At 39.6% G+C, this 23,446-nt stretch overlaps 1 protein-coding gene across 1 annotated transcript in view; it reads right to left on the bottom strand.

Annotated features, from left to right (window-relative positions):
- The window catches only part of EGFLAM (EGF like, fibronectin type III and laminin G domains), a 207,303-nt gene that overhangs the window by 65,339 nt on the left and 118,518 nt on the right, over nucleotides 1–23,446 (bottom strand). Inside the window, exon 7 of the mRNA XM_037799260.1 lies at nucleotides 20,925–21,091. Within this exon, the coding sequence (XP_037655188.1) occupies nucleotides 20,925–21,091 (167 nt within the window). The remainder of the gene's footprint in view (nucleotides 1–20,924; nucleotides 21,092–23,446) is intronic.

The raw sequence follows: 23,446 nt of genomic DNA, 5'->3' as shown, positions 1-23,446 counted from the left end.
GAGGTTGTCAGATTGGATTTTTAAAATGCTGTTTACAAAAAATGCAAAAATATACCTAAAACATAAGACACAGAAAGATCAAAAGTAAAAGAATTTAATACATATTCTAGGAAGGTAACAGCTAAAAGGAAGCTAGTATACCTATATTATTATCAGACTACAAAAACTTTAAGGAGAAGCATCATTAATGATAAAGATGATAACTAAATAAGAATTAAATGAATTATCAGGAATATAAAACAATCCTAAACTGGTATGCAACTAAAACTACAACTGTACATATATACCCAGAAAAAAAATTAAGAGAATTGCAGGGAGATTTAGTTGGGAAATTTTAATATATTATTTTAATATATTATCCTATAATTGATAGCCAAAGTTGACAAAAATTAGTAAGGATATCAAGTATTTGAACAACAATAATAAAATGCTTGATCAAATGGACATATACAGAATCCCACACATCAAAATAAGAGAATGCACATTGGCCTCAAAAATGCATGAAAAAAATTCAGAGTATATAGTTTTTAAAGATTGTTTATGTACAAAACAAGTCCCAAGAAATATCACAGAATCATATTAAACTAAAAAGAAAAATATAAATTAAAAAAAAAGGAAACCACAGATTTAAGAAAAATTTTTCAACAGACTTTGAAATATAAGAGACTTGGAAATAAACTGAACAAAATCTCTGAACAACCTTTTTAGAGGAAATTATAAAAATTCATGAAAAGAATTTGAAGAATATCCAAAGAAACTGAACAAAAATGTATATGGATTGAATGTCACTATTTCATAAAGATACAAATTCTTCCAAAATTAAATTATAAATTAAATATAATTCTAATTTTTAAAATCCCAACAGGATCTTTCATGGAATTGACAAGTTCATTCTTGTCAATTCAAAATTTATATTGAACAGCAAAGGGTCAATATATGACAAGACAATTTTGAAGAAGAACAACAGGGTGGAGTAGAATTACCTACCAGGTGTCATGACTTTAAAAAGTGGTAGAAATTAAGACAATGTGGTATTGATGTAGGGATAAAAAAGTAGAATAATGAGACAGAATAGAGAACTCAGAAACAGATCCACAAATGTACAGAGATCTGTTATAAAAGAAAGATGTCATTAAAAATCAATGGGGAAAAAGATGAACAATTCAACAATTGGTGCTTGGGCAACTAGTTATCTAGATAGAAAAAAAGTTAAATTAGGTCCCTATTTGCGCACACCAAAAATAAACAGCAGGTGGATTAAGACTCTAAATATGAGAAGCAATTTTTTTAACTTTTAGAACAAAATATAAGATATTGCCTAATGAACTTGGAAAAAGGAAGTATTTTCAAAGTTACAGAAAACACAAATAATAATGGAAAAATTGATACATTTAACTACATTGAATTAAAAACACTTCAATTTAGCAATAGATATAACCAAACTGGAAAGATAGGCTACAGACCAGGAGAAGATGTTTGTAATGCATATAATTGACTAAGGATTAGTCTTAAAAAGAAATATATAAATAATTAATTAATTAAAACAATAAAATGGGTAAAAGATATAAGCAGATAATTCATATGATGAGTATAAACTTATAAAATAATGCTTAAATTCACAAGAATTGGGGAAATGCAAATCAAAACAATAATGATATATCCTTTTATGTTTATCAGTTTGACCAAAATTTTAAAAGTCTGATAATACCAAGTGCTGACAAGGATTTAGGTCAAGAAGAGCTGTTAATACACTGCCAGTGGGAGTGGAGATAGATAGAAAAATTTTAAGGACAGTTTTTTAATAGGTAGTAGGCATTCTACTTCTAAGCACATTCTCAAGAGATGCTCTTATACACATGCACAAAGAGATATATGTAAGATTACTCATTGCAACATTGTTTGCACTGGCAAAAAATCGGAACAATATAAATATCCAACAACAAAATAACTGATGAATCACCTATGGTGTATTCGTATGCGAGAACACTATAGAACAGTAAAACTGAATGAACTATAAGTATATAACTCAACATGCATAAATATCAAAAACATAATGTTGCGGAGAAGAATTAGTCACTGAAGGATACTTGTCACATAATGGCATTCATATGAACGGTAAAAACATTCAAAACAATACCACATATTGTTTATAAATAAATAAATACGTTTGTCAAAGGATTAAAATGTAGAGGGGGATTGGGCAAGATGGCGGCATACAGAGGAATGGGAGCTAAGTAGTCCCCCTGGAACAACTACAAAAAACCAGAAACAACTAGTAAATAATCCAGAATAACTGCAGGGGGACAAACGAGACCGTCCACTCATCATACACCAACCTGAATTGGGAGGAATGCCCGAGAACACAGCATAAAATCTGTAAGTAAAACCTGTGGATCCAAGTCACGAGACCCCCTCCCCCATAGCCCGAGCTGCAAAGCCTCATGGTGCCAGAGAGACGCTCTCTCCCAGCAAGCGAATATAGCTCAGCTGAGCTCCAACTGGGGTTTTAAGTAGCGACTGTGAACTGCTCACTACAGGTACGAATCCCCAAAAAAAGACAGAGGCTTTGGGTGACAACTGACCTTGGAAAGCCGGAGGGTCACCTTGGACTGGGTCTGAAGGGGACTATCTGTTTCTTTTTTTGGCTCAGTGGAGAAAGCCCCAGTCATTTTCAGTTTCCAGGGCTGTGACTCAGAGAAGGGTGGAGACAGCACAAGCAGAGAGAGAGACATTGAAATGCTAATGACCTCCCCCTAGGGGGTCTATCTTCTCTAAGAGGAAAGGGGTGGGGCCCTTTCCATTCAGAACCAGACCCCAGAGCCTGGGGGAACACAGCCATACCTCCTCACACCAGTCAAGAATTATAGGCTAACAGGCATCACATGCTGGGCAGAAAAGCACAGTGACCTAAGCCATCACAGGGTGGAGCAATTTTCTAAGACACCCTCAGGGAAACCAGATACTGAATATTTCTTCCCTCTGGGACCTGAGCCTGTTCTGGTCTGGGAAAACCTGATTTGGATAACCAAGGAAACCATGCCTAGACAACAGAAAACTACAACCTACACCAAGAAAAACGAAGTTATGGCCCAGTCAGAGGAACAAACGTACACTTCAACTGAGATACAGGAATTTAAACAACTAATGCTAAATCAATTCAAAAAGTTTAGAGAAGATATTGCAAAAGAGATAGAGGCTGTAAAGGAAACACTGGGCATATACAAGGCAGAAATCGAAAGTTCAAAAACACAACTAGTAGAATCTATGGAAATGAAAGGCACAACACAAGAGATAAAAGACACAATGGAAACATACAACAGCAGATCTCAAGAGGCAGAAGAAAACACTCAGGAACTGGAGAATAAAACACCTGAAAGCCTACATGCAAAGGAGCAGATGGAGAAAAGAATGAAAAAATATGAGCAACGTCTCCGGGAACTCAAGGATGAAACAAAGTACAATAATGTACGTATCACTGGTGTCCCAGAAGGAGAAGAGAAGGGAAAAGGGGAGGAAGCAATAATAGAGGAAATGATTAATGAAAATTTCCCATCTCTTATGAAAGACATAAAATTGCAGATCCAAGAAGTGCAGCATATTCCAAACAGAAGAGACCTGAATAGGCCTATGACAAGACACTTAATAATCAGATTATCAAATGTCAAAGACAAAGAGAGAATCCTGAAAGCAGCAAGAGAAAAGCAATCCATTACATACAAAGGAAGCTTAATAAGACTTTGTGCGGATCTCTCAGCAGAAACCATGGAGGCAAGAAGGAAGTGGTGTGAAATATTTAAGATACTGAAAGAGAAAAACCACCAACCAAGAATCCTGTATCCAGCAAAGCTGTCCTTCAAATATGAGGGAGAGCTCCAAATATTTTCTGACAAACAGACAATGAGAGACTTTGTGAACAAGACACCTGCCCTACAGGAAATACTAAAGGGAGCACTACAGGGTGATAGAAGACAGGAGTGCGTGATTTGGAACACAATTTTGGGAGATGGTAGCACAACAATGTAAGTACACTGAACAAAGATAACTATGAATACGGTTGAGAGAGGAAGGTGGGGAGCATGTGAGACACCACAAGAAAGGAGGAAAGATAGAGACTGGGACTGTGTAACTTGGTGAAATCTAGAGTATTCAACAATTGTGATAAAATGTACAAATATGTTCTTTTACGAGGGAGAACAAGCAAATGTCAACCTTGTAAGGTGTTAAAAATGGGGAGGCATTGGGGGAGGGATGCAATCAACATAAACTAGAGACTGTAACTAATAGAATCATTGTATTATGCTTCCTTTAATGTAACAAAGGTGATATACCAAGGTAAATGCAGATAAGAGGGGGGGATACGGGAGGCATGTTAGACACTTGACATTGGTGGTATTGTCTGATTCTTTGCTCTACTTTGATTTAAGATTATTTTTCCTTTTGCTGTTTCCTGGCTGTCATTTTTTTTTCCTCTTTCTTTTGCCTCTCTACCTTCTTTGACTCTCCCTTCTGCCTTGTGGAAGAAATGTAGATGCCCTTATATAGATAGTGGTGAAGGTGGTGAACACATAAATATATGACCATACAGAGAACCATCGATTATTTACTTAGGATGGAATGTATGGTGAGTGAACAAAACCATATTAAAAAAAAAATGGGTTGATGGCAAAACCTCGAGGGCAATATACTGAGTGAAATAAGGACAATTATTGCAGAGTCTCACTGATAGGAACTAATTATAATATGTAAACTCATAGACATGAAATATAAGGTACCAAGATATAGGATGAGGCTTAAGAATGGGGAGCAGTTGCTTAGTATGAGCAGAATGTTCAACTAGGATGAACTTAAATGTTTGGAAATGAACAGGAGTGTCGGTAACAAGATGTGAGAATAACTACAGTGCCGAATGGTGTATGAATGAGGTGGAAAGGGGAAGCTCAGAGTCATATATGTCACCGGAAGGAAAGTTGGAGGTCAAAAGATGGGAATGTATAAAACTGAATCCTATGGTGGGCACTGTCCATGATCAACTGTACAAATACTAGAAATCACTTCCATGAACCAGAACAAATGTATGACAATGCAATTAGAAGTTAATAATAGAGGGGCATATAGGGAAGAAATATATACCTATTGCAAACTATATACTACAGTTAGTAGTATTTCAACATTTTTTCATAAACAGTAACAAATGTACTATACCAATACTACGAGTCAACAATTGAGGGGGGTTGGTTAGGGATAGGGGAGGATTAGAGTTTCCTTTTCTTTTTTTCTTTTTTCATCTTTCACTTTATTTCTTGTCTGGAGTAATGAAAAGTTTCTAAAAATTGAACAAAAATTAAGTGTGATGGATGCACAGCTGTATGAGGGTACCCAGGGGAAAGTGATTGTACACTTCGGATCTTTGGATAATTGTATGGTATCTGAACAATCTCAATAAAAATGAAAAGAAAAAAAAAAAATGTAGAGGGGAATAATAAACACCAAATGCAAACACCTTTCTGGAGGGAGGGGAAAGGCATGCAGGGACTGTGTTATTTCTTTAACAAAAAAGACCTGAAGAAAACACGGCAACTCTTAAGATTTGACAAAGCTGGTTATGAATTCATAGGTGTTCATGATGTTTTTCAATATGCTTCAAACAGTTCATAATAAAAAGAAAGCAATGTAACAAAGCCTACTATTTTATTAAGATAGTGGTGGTTTGGAGCTAAGTACCCCAGAACAACATGTTCTTAAACTTAATCCATCCCTATGGGTGTGGACCCGTTGTAAGGAGGATATTTTGATGAAGTTACTTCATTTAAAGTGTGGCCCAAATGGGATAGATCTTAATAGTACTACTGGAGTCTTTTAAAAGCAGAATGAGATTCAGACACCTAGAGAAACCCACAGAGGGAGCAGGCAGAAGCTGAAACCAACGGAACCCGGAACTCGGAAGAGAAGGGGGAGGTCAGAAGAGTCCGCCGTGTGCCTTACCATGTGAGAAAGGAGTGAAGGACCAAGGATCGTGGGCAGAGGATGCTGACGCATTCTCTGAATGAAGCACCAGTCTTCAGAAAAAAAAGCATCGCCTTGATGACACCTTGATTTGAACTTTTCCTAACCTCAAAACCGTGAGCTAATAAATTCTCATTGTTGAAGCCAACCCACTGCATGGTATTTGCTTGAGCAGCCAAGGAAACTAAAACAATACCTAGGATAATAAGGAGCAAAATCAATACTTCGGAAACTTGAATCAGTGATTGGGGGTTGGCGATGGGGGGGTGGGTAAAATAAGAAACTCTCCCTGAATTCAGAGGAAAATGTCAAAGAGATTTTTAAAAATGAGAGGAAAAGATAGACATGGATCTGGATATAGAGGACAAAACAGAAATATCCTAAGGCATCATGGATGTTTCTCTGTTATTTGCCAGAATAATGGAAATAGACCTATCTTAATCTAAAGCATAAAAATAAAACTTGCCTGAGCTGTAATGTGAATAGAATTTGAAAGGGCTAATGTTTTGGTTAAAAGTAAAAGACCTACAACTAGATATAAACTGACAAAATTTTTGCAGTACGAAAAAAAAAAAAACTTTAGGACTCAAGTTTGTGATTTCTACATAGCCAAGAAGTTAAGTAGGTGAAGAAATACTTAATGTTGAAATACATAATTGAGGAGGTGATTTATCCTGATCATACCTCACTTACCATAGACAAATTCAAATGGCAAGGAAAGTTCTACTACCTTCAGAGAGAGGGTCTGAATCAAAAAGAATTAATACTTTCGAAATATCACTTTGAAACGTGGTTTAAAGAAAAAACTCTGGTATTTAATAACAAAATGCTAATATAGGTGTTGGTCTCTGAAAGATGTAGGAAGAATTTGCTGAATAATTCTAAGGAACATAGTCATCATTTATGCTTGCAATTTTCTAAGGGTTTTTCTTTTGTCAAGCTTGATCATTATGTAGAAATGTCACTACTCGGCTGCAACTAAAAGTGACACCCTTAATTTTTAAGAGACAGTGGTAAAAATCAGTCACACAAAACATATTTTGTCATCTACATAAAACAACTAATAAGGTCACTATTCATTATAATGCTCAATGTTCTTTATACATGATTCATTTGGTAATTTCTTTCTATAACCGCATCTGGCAAAAATTATTTCCACTGAAAACTGATTTGCATCCTTTGGTCAGACATTAAGAGCTGTATAACACATGTTTTTTTTTGTTTTTTTTTTGTTTTTTTTTGTCTTTGCTAATAGGAAGCTCAGCTAATAGGAAGTCCAGAGTTCAGTGACACCCAGGACTTACGTGACTGTCTCATTTCTAGTTTTGATACAATTATGTCCCCTACCTCTACTTTCTTTCTGATCATCTTATCATACTTCTTTTTCATTAAGGTGTGTGTACATGTAAAGAGCTTCAAATCAGTTTTTCATATGGGAAAAATATAAATGATTAAGAAAAGACATGAAAATGTCTTGAGCAAACTCATTTCAAATGCATGCATGGCTCTAAGAGACTGTCAGAGTTGGCTGAATGTCAAACTAAATAATGTGACCTTTATTCTGTAAGCAAGTAGTAGCAGGAGAACAACATGCTAAAAGAAGTGCTTTTACTTTAGCCCAACAATGGGGTGCAGGTGTGGTTTCTCTGCCACATTTAGGCAGAGAAAAAAAGAGATAAACCAGGTAGGGAGGGTCCCATCAGTGGCCTGCAGTGATGAAAACAATCCTTACTTGTTATATATTGTCATAGGAGTAGAGCCAGTCTTAGGACAAGAGAAGGAAGCCTGGCTTAAGAACTTATTCTCACCCACAACCCTGTCCAATAATTAATTTAAAACCCCACAGAGTCTCTGACAGGAGTGAGCCAGACTCTCCCTAGATCGTGAGATTAAGCTGTGCCCAAGAAACCTTTTCAAAGGAAATAAGAACAAGAGTAATCTATTCTTGTTTTCAAATAGCTATTGGCATATTGATTAAACCCTGACAGAGATAGAGGAGTCAGGGGTGAAGCCCGGGGTTTCCAAGCATGAAAGTATCACTAAACCATTCTCCTTCAGAGAGAAAATCATGAAATGCTAATTCTGAGAATTCCCTGTCTGAATTACAAATGGAATTATTTGGTGGGCTCTCCACAAGTTGCTTTCTAATGGAAAAATTTCTGCAGTGGAATTTGCAAAGACTTCTGGGGACAGTTGGTATAGCTGGTACACCATCTACTGGGGTGGAGGGTTCATGCTACAAAGCTGGGAGCAATTAAGTGGAACAGGTTGGCTGAATGTCAAACTAAATAATGTAACCTTTATCCTGTAATCAAGGAGTAGCAGGAGAACAACATGCTAAGAGAAGTGCTTTTACTTTAGCCCAACAATGGGGTGCAGGGTGGGTTTCTACTTTCTGTTTCTGTGTTTCCAGATCTGTTAGCCAATGTCACCTCTGCTGAGAACCTTGCCAACCCACCTCCCAGCAACGACACCAACAAAACCAACCACTCCTCTCCACATTTGTGTATACTGGGCTGCAGAATAAATTGTATTTTCTTACAGTGGGTTGCAGCCCCAGCCTCCAAAAAAGATTGAGAAATACTTTACTTTAGTTGTTTTTTGAATGTCAATTATTTTTCCAGCCTGATGGGTATTTTATTTTGAGTCGGGGTTAGGTTTTCTAATTTGAGCTTTGTCCTGTGGTAGGGTTTCTCAACCTTGGCACTATTGACACTTTGGACTGGAGAACTCTGCTATGGGGACTGTCTTGTGCATTGTAGGATGCTTAGCAGCACCTCTGGCCTCTACCTCCTAGATGTCAGTAGCGCCTCTTCCCCCAGTTGTGACAATCAAAAATGTCATTTGACCATACCAAGCACTCCCTGGGGAAAATCATCCCCAGTTGAGAGATACTGCCCTGTGGTGACCAAAATAAGGCTGTGGATTCCAGTCAGCCTTTAAGAAACGCATAAGGCAAACCTGAAGGTCCCAGAGGAGCACACTGCAACAGAATGAGCTGGGGAAACTGATCTCCGAAGTTTCTTACACTCCATCAGATTTACAACCAGGTCCCTATTGGTCACTGTCCAACTGTCCAGAATGTCTTCAGTCTAACCATCTAACCACCGGATTTTCACTGATGAGATTAGAGGGATGTGCAGCAGGGCACAGACATGCTCAGGGTCAGGAAGTGTTCTTGGAAGCACAAGAAAGGAGCAGGAATCCAAGTGCTCTGATGAAAGAAGTAGAGCACTGCAACAAAAGAAGCATGTGGGAAGTCCCCACTTGGGTCTATGGAAGCCATGTCACACTGCTCTAAAGAGCAGCCCCAAGTCAACAGGAGAAGGGTGAAAAATTCAGGGTCAGAACGCAAGAGGTGACACTGCCCTTGTCATGGAGGGCCCAGTCACACATCCCGGCAAGTGGGGTCTCTACAACTGAGAGGACAGTAGGGAATGGAAGGAGCACTGGCCAGAGAGTCCTGCTAATCTAACACTCTTAATAGCTAACTCTGTAACATAGAACACGTCACCGAATCTGATAGTATTTCAGTTTCCTTACCTGAAAATTGTGGAAGTTTGGCTAGTTCCTTAAACTACCTGCTAATTCCAAGATTCTACGATTCTGGTTTGGCTCTCTACATTTGCTTTTTATATCTGTTCTCCTTAAAGCAATATAAAACTGGCTCCTTACTAGGGCACCCTTCCTCTCCACTGACTTCACACTGTAACCACAGTGATCCTGTTTAAAATGTAGGTCAGATCATGGCTTTCTGCTGTTCAAAGTATGTCAAAGTATTTGCAACTAACTTAGAATAAAATCCAAAATCCTCACTAGGATCTAAAAGGTTCAACATGATCTGGCCCCTGATCCTGGGCCCCTGGCTACTTTTCTGACCTCATTTCCTGTCCTGCCACATGAGCTCCTTTCTATCCCTGCTCTCACCCCAGGATCTTTGCACTTGCTAATCCCTCTGCAGAAGGACTTTTCTCAAATCCCTCTTTTGACGAGAAGCTCTCTTGGTTAGCCTACCCAAACTGTAACTCTTACCTCTCTGCCCCTCTGCCCTCTTACCCCTTCACTTTTCCTCTTAGCACTTTTCATCACAGTATTATATTATTTAAATAATATGGTGTGATGAATTTTTATTTTATTATTTGCTTACTGACTAGACTGATTCTCCCTCATGTAAGCTCCAAGAGGGCAGAGATACTGTCTACCTTACCTACTGCTAAAATCCCAACACCCAGAAATTTCCAGACACATGAGACATTAAACACATTTTTAAAAATGAATTGAGTTAGTGAATGTTTAAACAAGTTAAATAACCACTATAGACTCAGAGACTAGATTCTTTACATTTTTGAGCATCACTATGACATCTGTCGGATTAATTGCCAGTGTTGATGTCTGAAGCAAAAGTGAACAAAAGGGCTGACTTAAAAACTCTAGCTAAGTTTGTAGTTTTTCTACTCTTATTCTTCTAATTTTCAGTGTGCTTCTTCTTACTTTCATTTTCTTTTAGAAAAAAATTACCATGTCAGTCCTTTGTGTCATTAGGACACAGCGCTGATTAAAAGTTAAGATGTTATGAAGACCTTATGTCATTGAAGAAATGTCAGATTTTGCTGGGAAACTTTTCTTCTGAAGGCAAAAACTAAAATTATTTGTCCTCCCCACTTTGGTTGGCACTAGTTAACCATGAAAGAAGTCTGAGGCCAAGAATGCAGCTGCTTTATTTTACCCTCAACTCGACCACTTCAGTTGACTCTCAAGGCCTGGAAAGCCTGTGAACTAGCGCCCTCTGCTGGGCAACTCTTCCCACTTCCTCCTGAGGAGCAGCTGCTGCTCATTCCCTAATGCTGGTGAATCTTGGAATCACTGTTGGCCTTTGGAATCCCTCTATGACCACGTGATGAACACCAGTGATGGGAGAAGACTTCACTGGGCCAGAATGGAGATACAGTGACATTTTAAAAATAGGGTAGGTGCTAGGTTTGGGGTTCAACCACAGCATAAATCTGTGCCCTGGAACAGCCTTCTGGCTCTCCATGCCAGAGGGAATGAGAAGCTGGGACCACGAAAAATTCCAACGTAAGACCTGAGCTTAAAAGATAGATGGTCTCATCCTTAAAACAATTGCCTTTTTTTTTCTTTTGAATAAAACAGATTTTTATCTCAAAAAGTGCATACACCTATTATGCTTTAGTATGGAAATTTTCTATCACAGCAGGTGCTAATGGTTAGAATAGCGTATAGCAGGTAAGAGACTTGGTTTCCAAGTCCGTCTGCATTACCAATGGGCTATACACATTAGTCTATCCACCTGTGAGCATAAGGGAGACATAAAGTCCGTGACCCAATCCGCTGCATAGAGATGGCAGAAGGGTGAACATGAACTTGGACAAGCCAAAAGATAGATAAATAAGGGCACCATCATGAAGACAGCTTTGTGTATGTTAGTGAAACAACCCATTTGTCCAACAATAAGGAATCAGGTAAATAAATGTGGTAGAGTTTATAGTGGAAAACACCATGGTTATTAACATTAGTGATAGAGAGCTATACTTATTTATTTTAAAGGTGTCTATTGTATTTTGTTACACAGAAAAAGTAGATATACTATGATCTCATAACTGGGGGAAAAACATTCTGGGAAGATTTTACACCAAAATGTTAACAGTGGTTATCTCTGGATTCTTAGAGTAGTGATAATTTTCATTTTTATTTTTCTGTTTTTTATATTTTCTGAATTTCTTTTCTAATAATAACATTAATTACTTTTCATATTTAGAGACAGCATTAAAGCTGTTTATGTTTTGGGATTATTGCAGTGCTTCTCTTAACTGGTCTCTCTGTCCTTGCCTTTGCCCTTTTATAGACCTTCCTTCACATAGCAGCAACAGTGGCCTTGTTAAAACCTAAGTGACATTGTGTCACTCCTCTGGCCACCTTCATCACCCACGCCCCCGTCTCTACCCCCAAAGTCTTCCCATCTCTGATTAAAAGCAAAGTCCAATGGTCTCCAAGGCCCAAATCAGCCTCCACCAACTGTGACCTCCCTCTCTCTCTCTGACCTCATCTCCTTTCACTCTCTTCCCCCAGACCCCTCTGCGCCAGCCACGCAAATCTCCTTGCTCTTCCTTAGACACCAGGCCTTAGTGTTTGCCTGGGTATCTGATAGCCAAAGAGCTCATCTTCCCACTCCCTACTTTTTTATTCAAATGTCACCTTTTCAGCAGGCTTTCCCTGATGCTCATCTCCTTCCCTGTTTTAGTTTTCTCCATAGCACTTATCACCGTCTGAAATGCTATCTATATTTTTTATTTATTTGTTCATTGTCTGTCTGCTCTATGAGTTCAGGGAGTCTTATGGTCTGTTTTGTTCACTGCTGAGTTCCCAGCACCTAGAACAGTGCCCAGACACTGGACACTAAATATTTGTTGGAATGAATAAATAATATACTATATAACACCAGGGGGAATACTAACTTTAGGAATCAAGAAGGGAAAATGGTAATGCCAAACTGGGTTCTTGTCTGGGATCTGACACTAAGTGACCTTGAAGAGGCTGCAGTGCCATCTGGGCCTCAGTTTCCTTATGTGCAAAAAGAGAACGAAGGTCTTTTCCAGCTCCATGAGTTTGTACACTCTCAGTCAACAAAGATTTACTGATCTCTCCTAATGTTCAGGACAAAATGCTAAATACTATGTGGGAAATAAAAGATGAATGAGATAAGGTCTGTGCCCTAAATGTAGACAAATGAAAGACCAAAAATAATCCACACTGTAGAAATCCACATGAAAAGCACCATTCTCTTATGATAGAAAACACTATTACTTGTTTTGTTGAGTTCCTTCCCTCTGTCTCTCCAGCTCCAATCTCGCCCTTCTCTCCTCTGCCCTGGGCCCGCAGAGGCTGACCTGTCTGGCTTCCAGTCATGTTCCACCGGTCAGGAAGCACCAGCAGGAGAGTGCAAGCAGGAGGAAAAGGAGTCAGGGTACAGATTCCTCCAACTTCCACCCCAGCAAGATGCTGGTCATTGCTCCCTCATGGCAGGTGACACCTGCCCAAACCTTTGCCAACAGTCCTTCATTAAACTTGCTTCAAATTACCCAAGTCCATTTGCCTGTTTCCTGCTAGGAGCCTGGTGACACCCAAGATCAATAGAAAAGTCTTCTTTTTTCACCCTGGTTGCTTCTCAATTGCTTACGGCCTGTGCATATTTGTCTCATATTTGGTTGTATAATCGGATGAGATTAATCACACTCGGCCAGCGGGCACTGTTAAGCTCATTTGATTTACCGCCTATCTTTGTGCTAAATGACAAATGTGGCTCTACTGTCTATCAAAGAACCTAAGTGACTCAGGAATCTAGATGGTACAATCACAATGCAGAATCATGTAAAAGCAAGAAGTACTTGTGGAAGAGATTAACCATGAAATAATGAATATCAAAGAAAGAGAACAAAATGGATAATGAAGTATGTCGAAGGAAACAGAAAGGAAAATAGTTAAGAGCATGGATATATTGCCTTAATATTTTAAAATTTGAAAATCCATGGAGACAGAGTGGAATAAATAGTGCATAAATGGTTAGGCCCACTGTGGCCCCTAAATACCAGCAGATTTGGTTAAGACTAGAGCACTGTGAATTCTTTTCCTTTGGAAAATTTTATTTTCTTATCATTTTCTTTAGACTTTCTTTTCTATCTAGACAGAGCAAAGGGAAAAATAACGATGTACTGATTAGAAGTAAATGTATGGTAATGTAAGATGTGCAAAGGCCTCAGAAGAGCAATTAATAGGTAGCAGGTATTTAAACAGCAAAGTGAGTCATTCCCTTTAGAGCCAATAAAATTGTGCAAATGAGCGTTACTCAGATTTACATGCATCCAGGCATTAGCAAATCAATGAAGCGATTAGGTGTGGAGGGCGCCCTGAAAGTAAAATCACATTTAAAGTTATGTTTATGCACAAACTGCACGCTTTAAATGCAGGTTTTCTAGGCTAAGAATGAAACAAATGATTTGCTCTGCCTCCTGTTCCCTTTTTCATCTTACACTCTAAAGATTTACAAATCTGCCAAGCTCACCAATTTATAGGCCTATCCCCAGCTCCAGGAGTAACACAGAGCAAAGCAACCTCTTCCTCAGCTTTTTTCTCCTTTTCTCTCTTCTTTGAGAACAGCACAAACCTGTCTGAATGCAGCTGTTTTATTTAAGAACATTCATGTGAAAATTAAATGGCAGGGACTTCTATCAGGGGAACAATTTCATTAGTATGCACTAGTTGATTCTTTCTGGGCTTGAAAAATCATTATCAGCGTGGGGATTTACCACATTTCCTGGGGAATCTCTTAAAATTTGGGGCAGGAGGGTGGGGGACCCAAGCAGTATGGTACAAGGGTCAGCAAACTATGGCCTGTGGGCCAAATCTGGCCCACTGCCTGTTTTTGTACAAGGGATAAGAAGGGTTTTAGCTTTTAAATTAAAAAGTAAGCAAAAAAGAATTTTCATATAGAAATTCAAATTTCAGTGCCACCCAAAATAATTATTGAAACACAGTCAGGCTTAAAACATTAATTTACATATTGTCTACGGCTGCTTTTGTGCTACAATAGCAAAGTTGGCCCCAAAATCTTAAAATATTTACTGTCTTGTGCTTTAAAGAAAAAAATTGCTGATCCCTGCTCTAGTAAATGGTTAACTTTGGAAAGGTTAAAGACAAACAAATAAACTAGAGGCAAGGTATGGTAACTCTGTGGGGGGTTTCTTTCCTTTCCTTTTTTTTTTTTTTTCTTTTTCTTTCTTTTTACCCAAATCCAAGATGTGCTTGAGCAGAGAAAGATAAGAAAGTTTGTTAGCAAAGGTCATTGTGCCTTGCTGTTTTAATTCTCTGATTTCTGATCACTGTGGCCATTTAAAACTAACTGACCAACACCTGATCCTAATGATTCTATTTGAACCAACTCATATGACCACTTCTGATCCTCCACTTCTGTCTGAGTCAGGAGAGTTTGTGCTCCTGGACCTCTGTCTCTGAGTTCTGGCATTCTAATGTCTAATGTCAAGTTCCAAGAAGGGAGCTCAGGACACGGAGTCGAAAGAAAAACATATAGTGGGGCTAGTGGTCAGCCACGCTCCACACACCATCCTTCAGTCACTGCGCCTGCTCAGACATTTCAGTGTTGAGGAAGCTGAGGCCTAGCAAGATTAAATGACTTTCCTGAGGTCCCACAGTAAATATTAAAAGAGGAGATCTCAGGACCAGAGTTGTCTCCAAGATTCTGCTGTGTCTACAGGCACAGATGTTTGTGGGCGGGGAGGAGTTTTAAGGGTTGGCAAGGATTTTTTGTAGGCACTGACCAAAAGAGGTAGCAGGCTGCATGGGCACAGCTGGAGGGTTGGGATAGGTTGTGGAGATTTTGGAAGAAGCTGTTTCCAGTTCCTTCCTGACTGCTTCCCAACCTACCGATGATTAGGGCATGCCAGCATTCTGCCTCCCACTTGTTTCCCCTCTGCTCATGGTTGCAGCCAGTTTAAGGGCATTGCCACCAAATAGGAGCCCTTACTAGCAGTCAGGGATAAAGGAAATCTACTTTGGGGTGACATATGTGACAATACATATCCAGGAGCTTGGCTTCCCAAAGCTGGTCTCTGGGGAGACAGCCAGGCAGTTAAAAACAAGGCCCCCAATCTCAGAGCAAAACTGGACAAAAGACACATACATACACAAAAACTTGCTTGACAAAGGGTATAAACAGATACACAAGCAGCAGTAGCTGTATAGAGTAATATCTGAGTAAGCAGGAAGGTAGAAGAAAAGTGTGTGTATGTCAGGGTGGGGGGGAGTTGGCAGTATGGAATCAGGTTTATTGTAATTAATTTGATTAATTTGAGCCAAGGTGGGTCTTGCTCAGCTCAGAAGAAGAGGAAGTATCTGAAACTGTTGTAGAAAAGAGCAGAGCAAACACCAAATCAAAACCAAACATTCCTCAAACCCTACTATACACAATCCCTGAGGATCTGAGAACATAATTAGACTTATTATTAGAAGCAGGGGCAGAAATGTACTTGAGTTTAGAAACATTAAAGATTTTTCTAATGATTAAGAAAGAACATGGGATGAAAATGAAGGTTTGGGTTGAAAGAAAGTTAGAAAAAGTCTTTCTCTTCCTTACCCCATTATCAGGAAATGTACTCTTTTTTTATATCACTGGAATCTCTCTCAAGGACCTCTCTTTTCCATCCCTTGAATTCAAACTCTCTGGTTTGCTTCCTTCCTTCCCTCACTCCCTCCCTCCTTCCCTTTCTCCTTTCTTTCCTTCCTCCCTCTCTCTCCTCCTCTATTTTTTCTTTTTTGTATCACATTGCAATCTGGGGGTTCAACCTTGCCTATGAATCTTGCCATTGGGGGAACCCACTTTAAGCATGCATGGTTTCTGGACAAACTCTCTTCTCCCACCTTCTCTTTGGATTCCCAGATAGTAGCAGTAGAAAGTTAATCTGCCTTTCAAGCAGTCACAGGCTCTCAGCTCCTTAAGTCTTATTCAGTTATTCATTCATTATACTCAATAAATATTTATTGAGTGCCTACTTTGTATAGGGTACTGTGTACACAACTTTGAACAAATCGTCTCACCTCAGGATGGAGCTTATCCAAGAGGCTAAGATATTATTTATACAGATAATAAAATGCATAAAATAGTTTCACACAGTGAAAGTACTATGGAGAAAATAAAACAAGGTAATGGAGTTGAGATAACAGTTAGTATGAAGGTCAGCAAAGCTTGTCTGCAGAAGTGACAGTTGAGTTATGGTCGAAAAGAAGGGAGGGCATCATGGAAAGATCTGGAGAGAAAGAGTTCCAGCGGAGGAAACAGCAGGTGCAAAAGCCCCGAGGCAAGAAGGAGCTTGGCTTCTGCTAGGAATGGAAAGAACATTTTCTACTGGGGACTGCCTGAGGATACCAATTTCACTTTAGTGAAGATTTTATTGGTTCTTTCTCTGCCTGTATTATGAGGATAGAAAAATGAAAATTAAACAGTCCACAGTGGGAGGAACTAGTTCCATTCCTAGGGAAGGTTATATAATTCCAGAGTTGGCCATACATATGGGTTGTTTTTAATTGAACTTCATTTGTCTTGGGGAAAAAGAAGGAAGGCATGTGACTTTGCTACTTCTGCCATTTCTATTATTTAGTGTTCATTTCCTTATACTTGCCTCCATCCTTCCTGATTGTTCCAGAGAATTGTGTTCCAGAGAACTGTGTTCCAGAGAATAACTGACTGCGGATGGACTAAATAAATGTCCTACAAAACCACTCATGTATATATGTATCCACAAGGCTCGACAGAGCCCCCATTCTGGGTACAGTCCTGGATAAATCACAGGAGAAAAAGAATGCCATGTAACAATAAGGCAAATTATAATGTTGGTGGTATTTCTTATTTGCCAGATAAAACTATGGCAGGAAGGGGTAAGGAGTGAGAGATCATGATCTTTCTCTTCTTTGTATCTCCTAATAGGAACAAAGGAGGTGTTGATAGGTACGGAAAGTCTCCAGTGAGAGGATGGAAGTAAACACAGGGTGGTGTCATTTTTATTCAAGGTCGCTAAAATGGTCCTCTATGTCATGACAGGAACGGGACACTGAAACGTCTTCAGTTTTTTCTTCCCATTCTACTTGTGATTTTGTGGAGCTGAGGGACATGAGACAGGACCCCAAGGCCTCTCAATACACCAGTCAAACCCCAAACCATCACTCTTCCCCATTTAGGCTGAGCGCCAATTAACAACAGCACTGGGCCTGGCTTTCATTAACTGTGTACCCAAGAGCAACCAAAATCTACCAATTGCACCATTAAGCAATTAAGCTGTTAATAGGGTCTGGCATTAACAGGCCCAGTGGGAAGTGAATGCCTCCCTTATTAATGGAGTTGGAGTGTTATCTTTCCTCCCAAAAGAAATAGGTTCCGTCATGAGATAAACAAGTAACAAGGAGCCCCAGTGAATGGCGGGTGACCCAGTGGGATGTAAGGGTTCGCACTGGGTCCTCTGTGTCTGGTGACCTCCTTGATCATCCCATTCTGCAGTTTGCTGAGTGGGCATGCGTGGGAGGAGGAAGAATGGGGAAAGCCCACCTTGTAGAAATACTGCTATCGCTGATTCGTTCAGGGTGGCCAAAGTATTTACCTGGTTTGGCTTGGGCGGTGACCAGTCAGAAGGGCTGCAGACTGTAAACCATACCAGGGCTATTCCAGTGCATACTGGTTGAATTTCAGCCTGCATATATGCTTTACTCACTTTTCTGTATATACAATATACCTCACAAGCATTTTTTTAAAAGTCGTATAGGTTTTGTTTGTGCTTTCAGAGCCTCCTTAGTCCATAAAGTCTAAGTAGACTGTTCCCCTGTACATTAGCTAATTGTTGACTTTTCCCATTCTCATGCTACTTTGCACCAGAAAAATAATTACCTTCTTGATTTGAGTCTTGGGAAAATAGTTTTGCAGTCGAGTGCAACTCCTGCCTATACAATTAATTGTTAATCTTGGCAAGATATGTAACCTCTTGAAGACTTTTTTTTTTTTTTTAATTCTGTATAAAGGATATACTGTTATTCTGGCACAGGGTTTTGGGAAAGATTAAATGGGATTTTGTAGATGATGTGCAGAGCATGCCTGGTTCATAGTAGGCTTTCTCAATGGTATCTCTGATATTTGGAGTTTATTAGAATTCAGTTAAGTGCTATTTGGTAATTAGGTAATTTCACCATCGGGGAAAGTGGGCTTTGGAAGTAAAATAATAGTCTACACCAACACAAAATAAGTGTGAAAGTGCCAGAATAAAAGGTTTACTAAAACATTAGAACTGATCATGAAAAAAACCACCTCTGAAATATCAATTACAACATACTCTTACATATTCATTAAACAGGCCATCTAATAAATTCTTTTTCTGTTATCCTTATTTGAGGTGTTGAATATACTTAAAAGAAGTAAAACTGATTTTATTTTAGAGTATTTCGTAATTGGGAGTTTTCACTGAATCAGCTTGGCTTTATCCACCTCCCCTGCACTTAATTACTTTGAAATTTAAAAATTTTACTTCACAAAGGAGACCAATTGTAATAAAACATTAAATATCTGTAAAGCAATTTCACACACCTTATCTCACTTAATCTAAAAGTTGGGAAATAATTATCAGAAACTCCAAGACCAGACCAGATCAGTTTTCTTTTAAACTCCGGGGATACTCCCACCTCCTTCCCTGCCCCGTCTCCAGCCTCCGCACGCACACACCAGCCAGCCTGAGTTGTTCTAGCGCATCCCTCTTCCATTTTCTTGACTCTGTGGAGAAGGGGATGCTAAAGGATAGAAGGGAAGAGGTGAGTCTGGGGCAGCTCACAGAATAGGGGCGGAGGAGTTCAATGTCTGGGGGAAGGATAGAGGCGAGTACATGCAGAAAAGCCTGCAGAGTTGGTAATAAGAAATGACAAATGAAATGTTTCCAAGTACAGTCAGATCCTGAATCCTGTCCCCAGTTTTGGCCATGCATCACAACATTTAACTGATTATAGGATAGATCTCATCCAAAAAGAGTAGAAAGAGGCCCTCTTTGAAATCGAAAGAAAGAGCTTCTAGAAAGAAGGAGAGTCATCACTTGGTATGTGCCTGGGGAGTTTAAAATGCTAAATTCTAAAGGGGAGGAGTGAAACAACTGCTGGATGATCATAGTTAAAGGGTGTGTGGGTGTGTGTGCGTGTGTGCGTGTGCATGTATTGGGATGTGGCCTCACCATATACTCCAACAATTCAATTTTAAGGAAGGAGATTTAGTATTCAAGGTTAGGGTAAGGGTTATTTTTGGAAGCACTGAAATCCCTAGGACTTGGAGAACATGGTGAACCTCCACCCCTGGAAATAGCGGCAAGCATAGAAGCCCTCTGGGTGGGTGTTTTGTAAGGACCGGGGAGGAGTTTGTGCAGATCATCTAAATAACAAAAAGAGGGCTTTGTGTTGGCCAATGGAAAGCTACCCAACAGTGTTCAGCTTCTTTTCTGTGAGCCCCCTTCATGGGTAAAGATCAATGGGTAGCAGTAGGGCTCTTCAGACATAGGAACTTGGAGGAGTTTGTTGGCAGAACTGAAAAGATTACAGAATCTTGAAATGAAAAAGTGCCAATATGTCAGTCCTGAGATCTCTCCGCTACCCAGGGTTCTAGATTAATGTATATGTGTTTCTTACTTCCAAAACAGAAAATATGGGGATGGCAAGGTGGTCTAAGCCGCCCTTGCTAATGAGACTATGGTTCTCAGCATCATGTAGGAGCTTGTTAGACCCCAGAACAGAATCAGAACCTCATTTGTAACAAGATCCCCAAGATAATTTGACAAGCACTGGCCCCATCTCCCCCTGGCCCCAGCCCTCTGGAGAGGCACTGTGAGATAAAGGAATTCACTTGTGCTATCGGGTGGACCCTCCCTTTCAAGTCAGCCCTCCGTTTCACAGGAGCTTTTCAGTAGCTTCTATAATACCTCCTGATTGTCTCTCAGCTGAGTTGAGTTTGCTTGAATATCTCTGATATACACAAACACTAACGCCAAAGGCCTGGGATGCTTGTGTTTTCTCCTATCATTGTAAGATTCACTCCTCTCCACAAAAGATGAAGAGGGAGGAAAGGTCTGCATGTGATATTGTTCTGTGGTCTGTTCTGTGATCATGAAAGGAAACTGTCCTCAAACCCCCTGAGGATGATGCAAAAATAAATCTGGTGACCTTCTGTACATGGAAACAGTCTGTGCTGCCGTCACGAGCCTCTAACTTCCAAAGGCCGGGGAAAGCCACGGGAGGAAAGCCCGAGGAAAGCTTCGCAGGGCAACGAGGACCCAGAGAGCAGGTCCACATCTGAACCCAGGAAGGGCCCCGGTACTCACGGAGGGTTCGAGCGGGGTCGCTGGGCCTGCTGCGGGGGCTGCGGCCGTGGAGATTCGTGGCCCTCACGGCAAACTGGTATTTCGTGTCTGGAAGGAGGCCCTTGATGACCATAGAGTCCATCTGGATCTGCTCTTCAATTAAGGTCCAACTCTTGTCGAAATCTGGCCTTAATTGATTAAAAAGAAAAAAAAAAGCAGTAGTTCAGAAATACCAGAGGGAAGGGAAGCTCACTGGCCGTTTAAATTCACAGCGTGAGAACTCGAAGCAAGACTCGTAAAAATGAGTTAACATTTGCTATCTGAAAAGTGATCCTGATTTTAAATCATGGGTTATAATTTGTAAGCTCCTGCCAATAAAAGCAAGTAGATCATTTTTAGGGCCAGTTTTAAGCACTGTTCAAAGATCATCTGCTTTTCCTTGCACGGCCTTGCCTATAACGAAAAGATCTCCAGCTAGGAGTTAACTTTCAAGGACTCTGCCTTCCAGATGTTTCCTAAACAAGCCTCCCCTTGGCAGTCGCCATCCCCAGAGGTCAGGAGGGCACAGATTCCACCTCTTCACCGTCTGTTCATAAAATAAACAAATATGAATTTTAGACGGTGATAAATTGTGCGAATTGCTATGGTAAAACCCAAGAAGATTCTCTTCGTGCCATTCTTACTCTTCACAAATTGGATGATTGTGCCGACTTGCTGAATTTCACCTTCTGAGGACCCTATAGAGAAGGCAGATCTTCACTGAGAGCTCCCATCTGGGAGGCAATATACAGAAGGTGAGGGCACGGGCTCTGGAGTTGGACAGAGCCGAGTTCAAATTTAGACTCCTCCACTTACTAGCTTCCCTAAGTCTCAGTTTTCAACTTCCCTAAGTCTCAGTTTTCCCATGTCTAAAATGGGGGAATAAATGTACCTACCTGAGATTAAATGAAGGATATACACCCTTAGCCGAGTGCCTGGCGTCACACTGGAAACACTCAGCATGTGTTGGCCATTATTTAAGAGATTTACCTACAACACAAGCCTAGGAACCCAGGCCTGCCTACTGACTGTACACCTGCATACTCCAATGAGGGGCTACTAGCCCCTATTTGCGTCTTTTCTAAGGGAAGTGGCCTTAGCTTTAATAAATACTACTAGCATTTGAAATGTGGCTAGTCTGAATTGAGATGTGCTGTAAGTGCAAAATGCACACTGGATTTTATTTTTTTTTCCCCAATTTTATTGAGATATATTCACATAACACATAAACCATACAAAGTATACAGTCACTGGCTCACACTATCATCACACAGTTGTGCATACATTCCCACAATCAATTTTAGAACATTTTCATTACTCCAGAACAGAAATAAGAATAAAAAATAAAACTGAAATACTCCCCTATGCCTTACACCCCCTATTGTTGACCCATAGTATTGGTGTAGTAAATTTGTTCTTAATGAAAGAATATTAAAATATTAACTATACTCCATAGTTTGCAATAGTTATATTTTTCCCATCATCCCTTTATTATTTTTTTACATTTGTAGTTCATGCAAAAACTTACTGACAGATGACTTTTAACAACATTCAAGTTCACCTACAATAGGTCACTATTACTTATAATGCCAATAATGAGCTACCATCACCTATATTCATTCCCAAACATTTAAGTTCAATCTTGTTAACAATTCTATACATGTTAGGTTACACTCCCCCTTCTCTACCTTCTATGTCTAGATACCCTATGCTCCACATTTTAAGACTGAGTTTATATGTTTTAGTTAGTTCATATTAGTGATATCACACAATGTTGGTTTTTTGTGTATGGTTTATTTCACAGCATGATATCCTCAAGTTTCATCCATATTGTCACATGCTTCAGGACCTCATTCCTTCTTACTGCTGCATAATACTTCATCATATGTATATACAACATTTTGTTTATCCACTATGCTGTTGATGGACACAGTCTATTTCCATAGTTTGGTAACTGTGAATAATGTTGCTATGAATATCCACACTGGATTTTAAAGAAAAAACAAAGGCAAAATATCTCGTCCATCATTGTTATGTTGATTACATGTTGAAATGATATTTTAGATAGAGTATGTTAAAGAAAATAAATTATTAAAATTAAATTCATGTTTCTTATCACCTCTTGAATGCTGCCATTGGAAAACGTAAAAGTTCATACGTTGCTTGTGTTGTGCTTCCTTGGACAGCACTGCTCTGTATGGCTTCCTAGTTGGAGGGGAGGAAGGAAGACGTTCCAGCTCACAAGAAGGGCAAGCTGAAAGTTTGGAATGATTGTGCATGGCTTGGGGACAGAGGGAAGGGTCCAGTTGGGGAGGAAGTTTTGTGTCAATAGCTAATAATGGCTACTCTCTATCAGGTGCTTGCAAGCATTGTCCTACTACCTTAACTCATTTATTTCTCACAACTGCCCTATGCACTAGTTACTATTATTAACTGTCTGCCATCCCACCCCACTTTTTTTTTTTTTTTTACAGAGGAGGAAACTAAGGCACAGAAAGGGTAAA

Source organism: Choloepus didactylus, chromosome 11 (genome assembly GCF_015220235.1).
Source record: "Choloepus didactylus isolate mChoDid1 chromosome 11, mChoDid1.pri, whole genome shotgun sequence".
Taxonomy (NCBI): Eukaryota; Metazoa; Chordata; class Mammalia; order Pilosa; family Megalonychidae; genus Choloepus; species Choloepus didactylus.
Note: the sequence above shows the minus strand (reverse complement) of the source record. Positions and strands in the feature narration are given on the sequence as shown.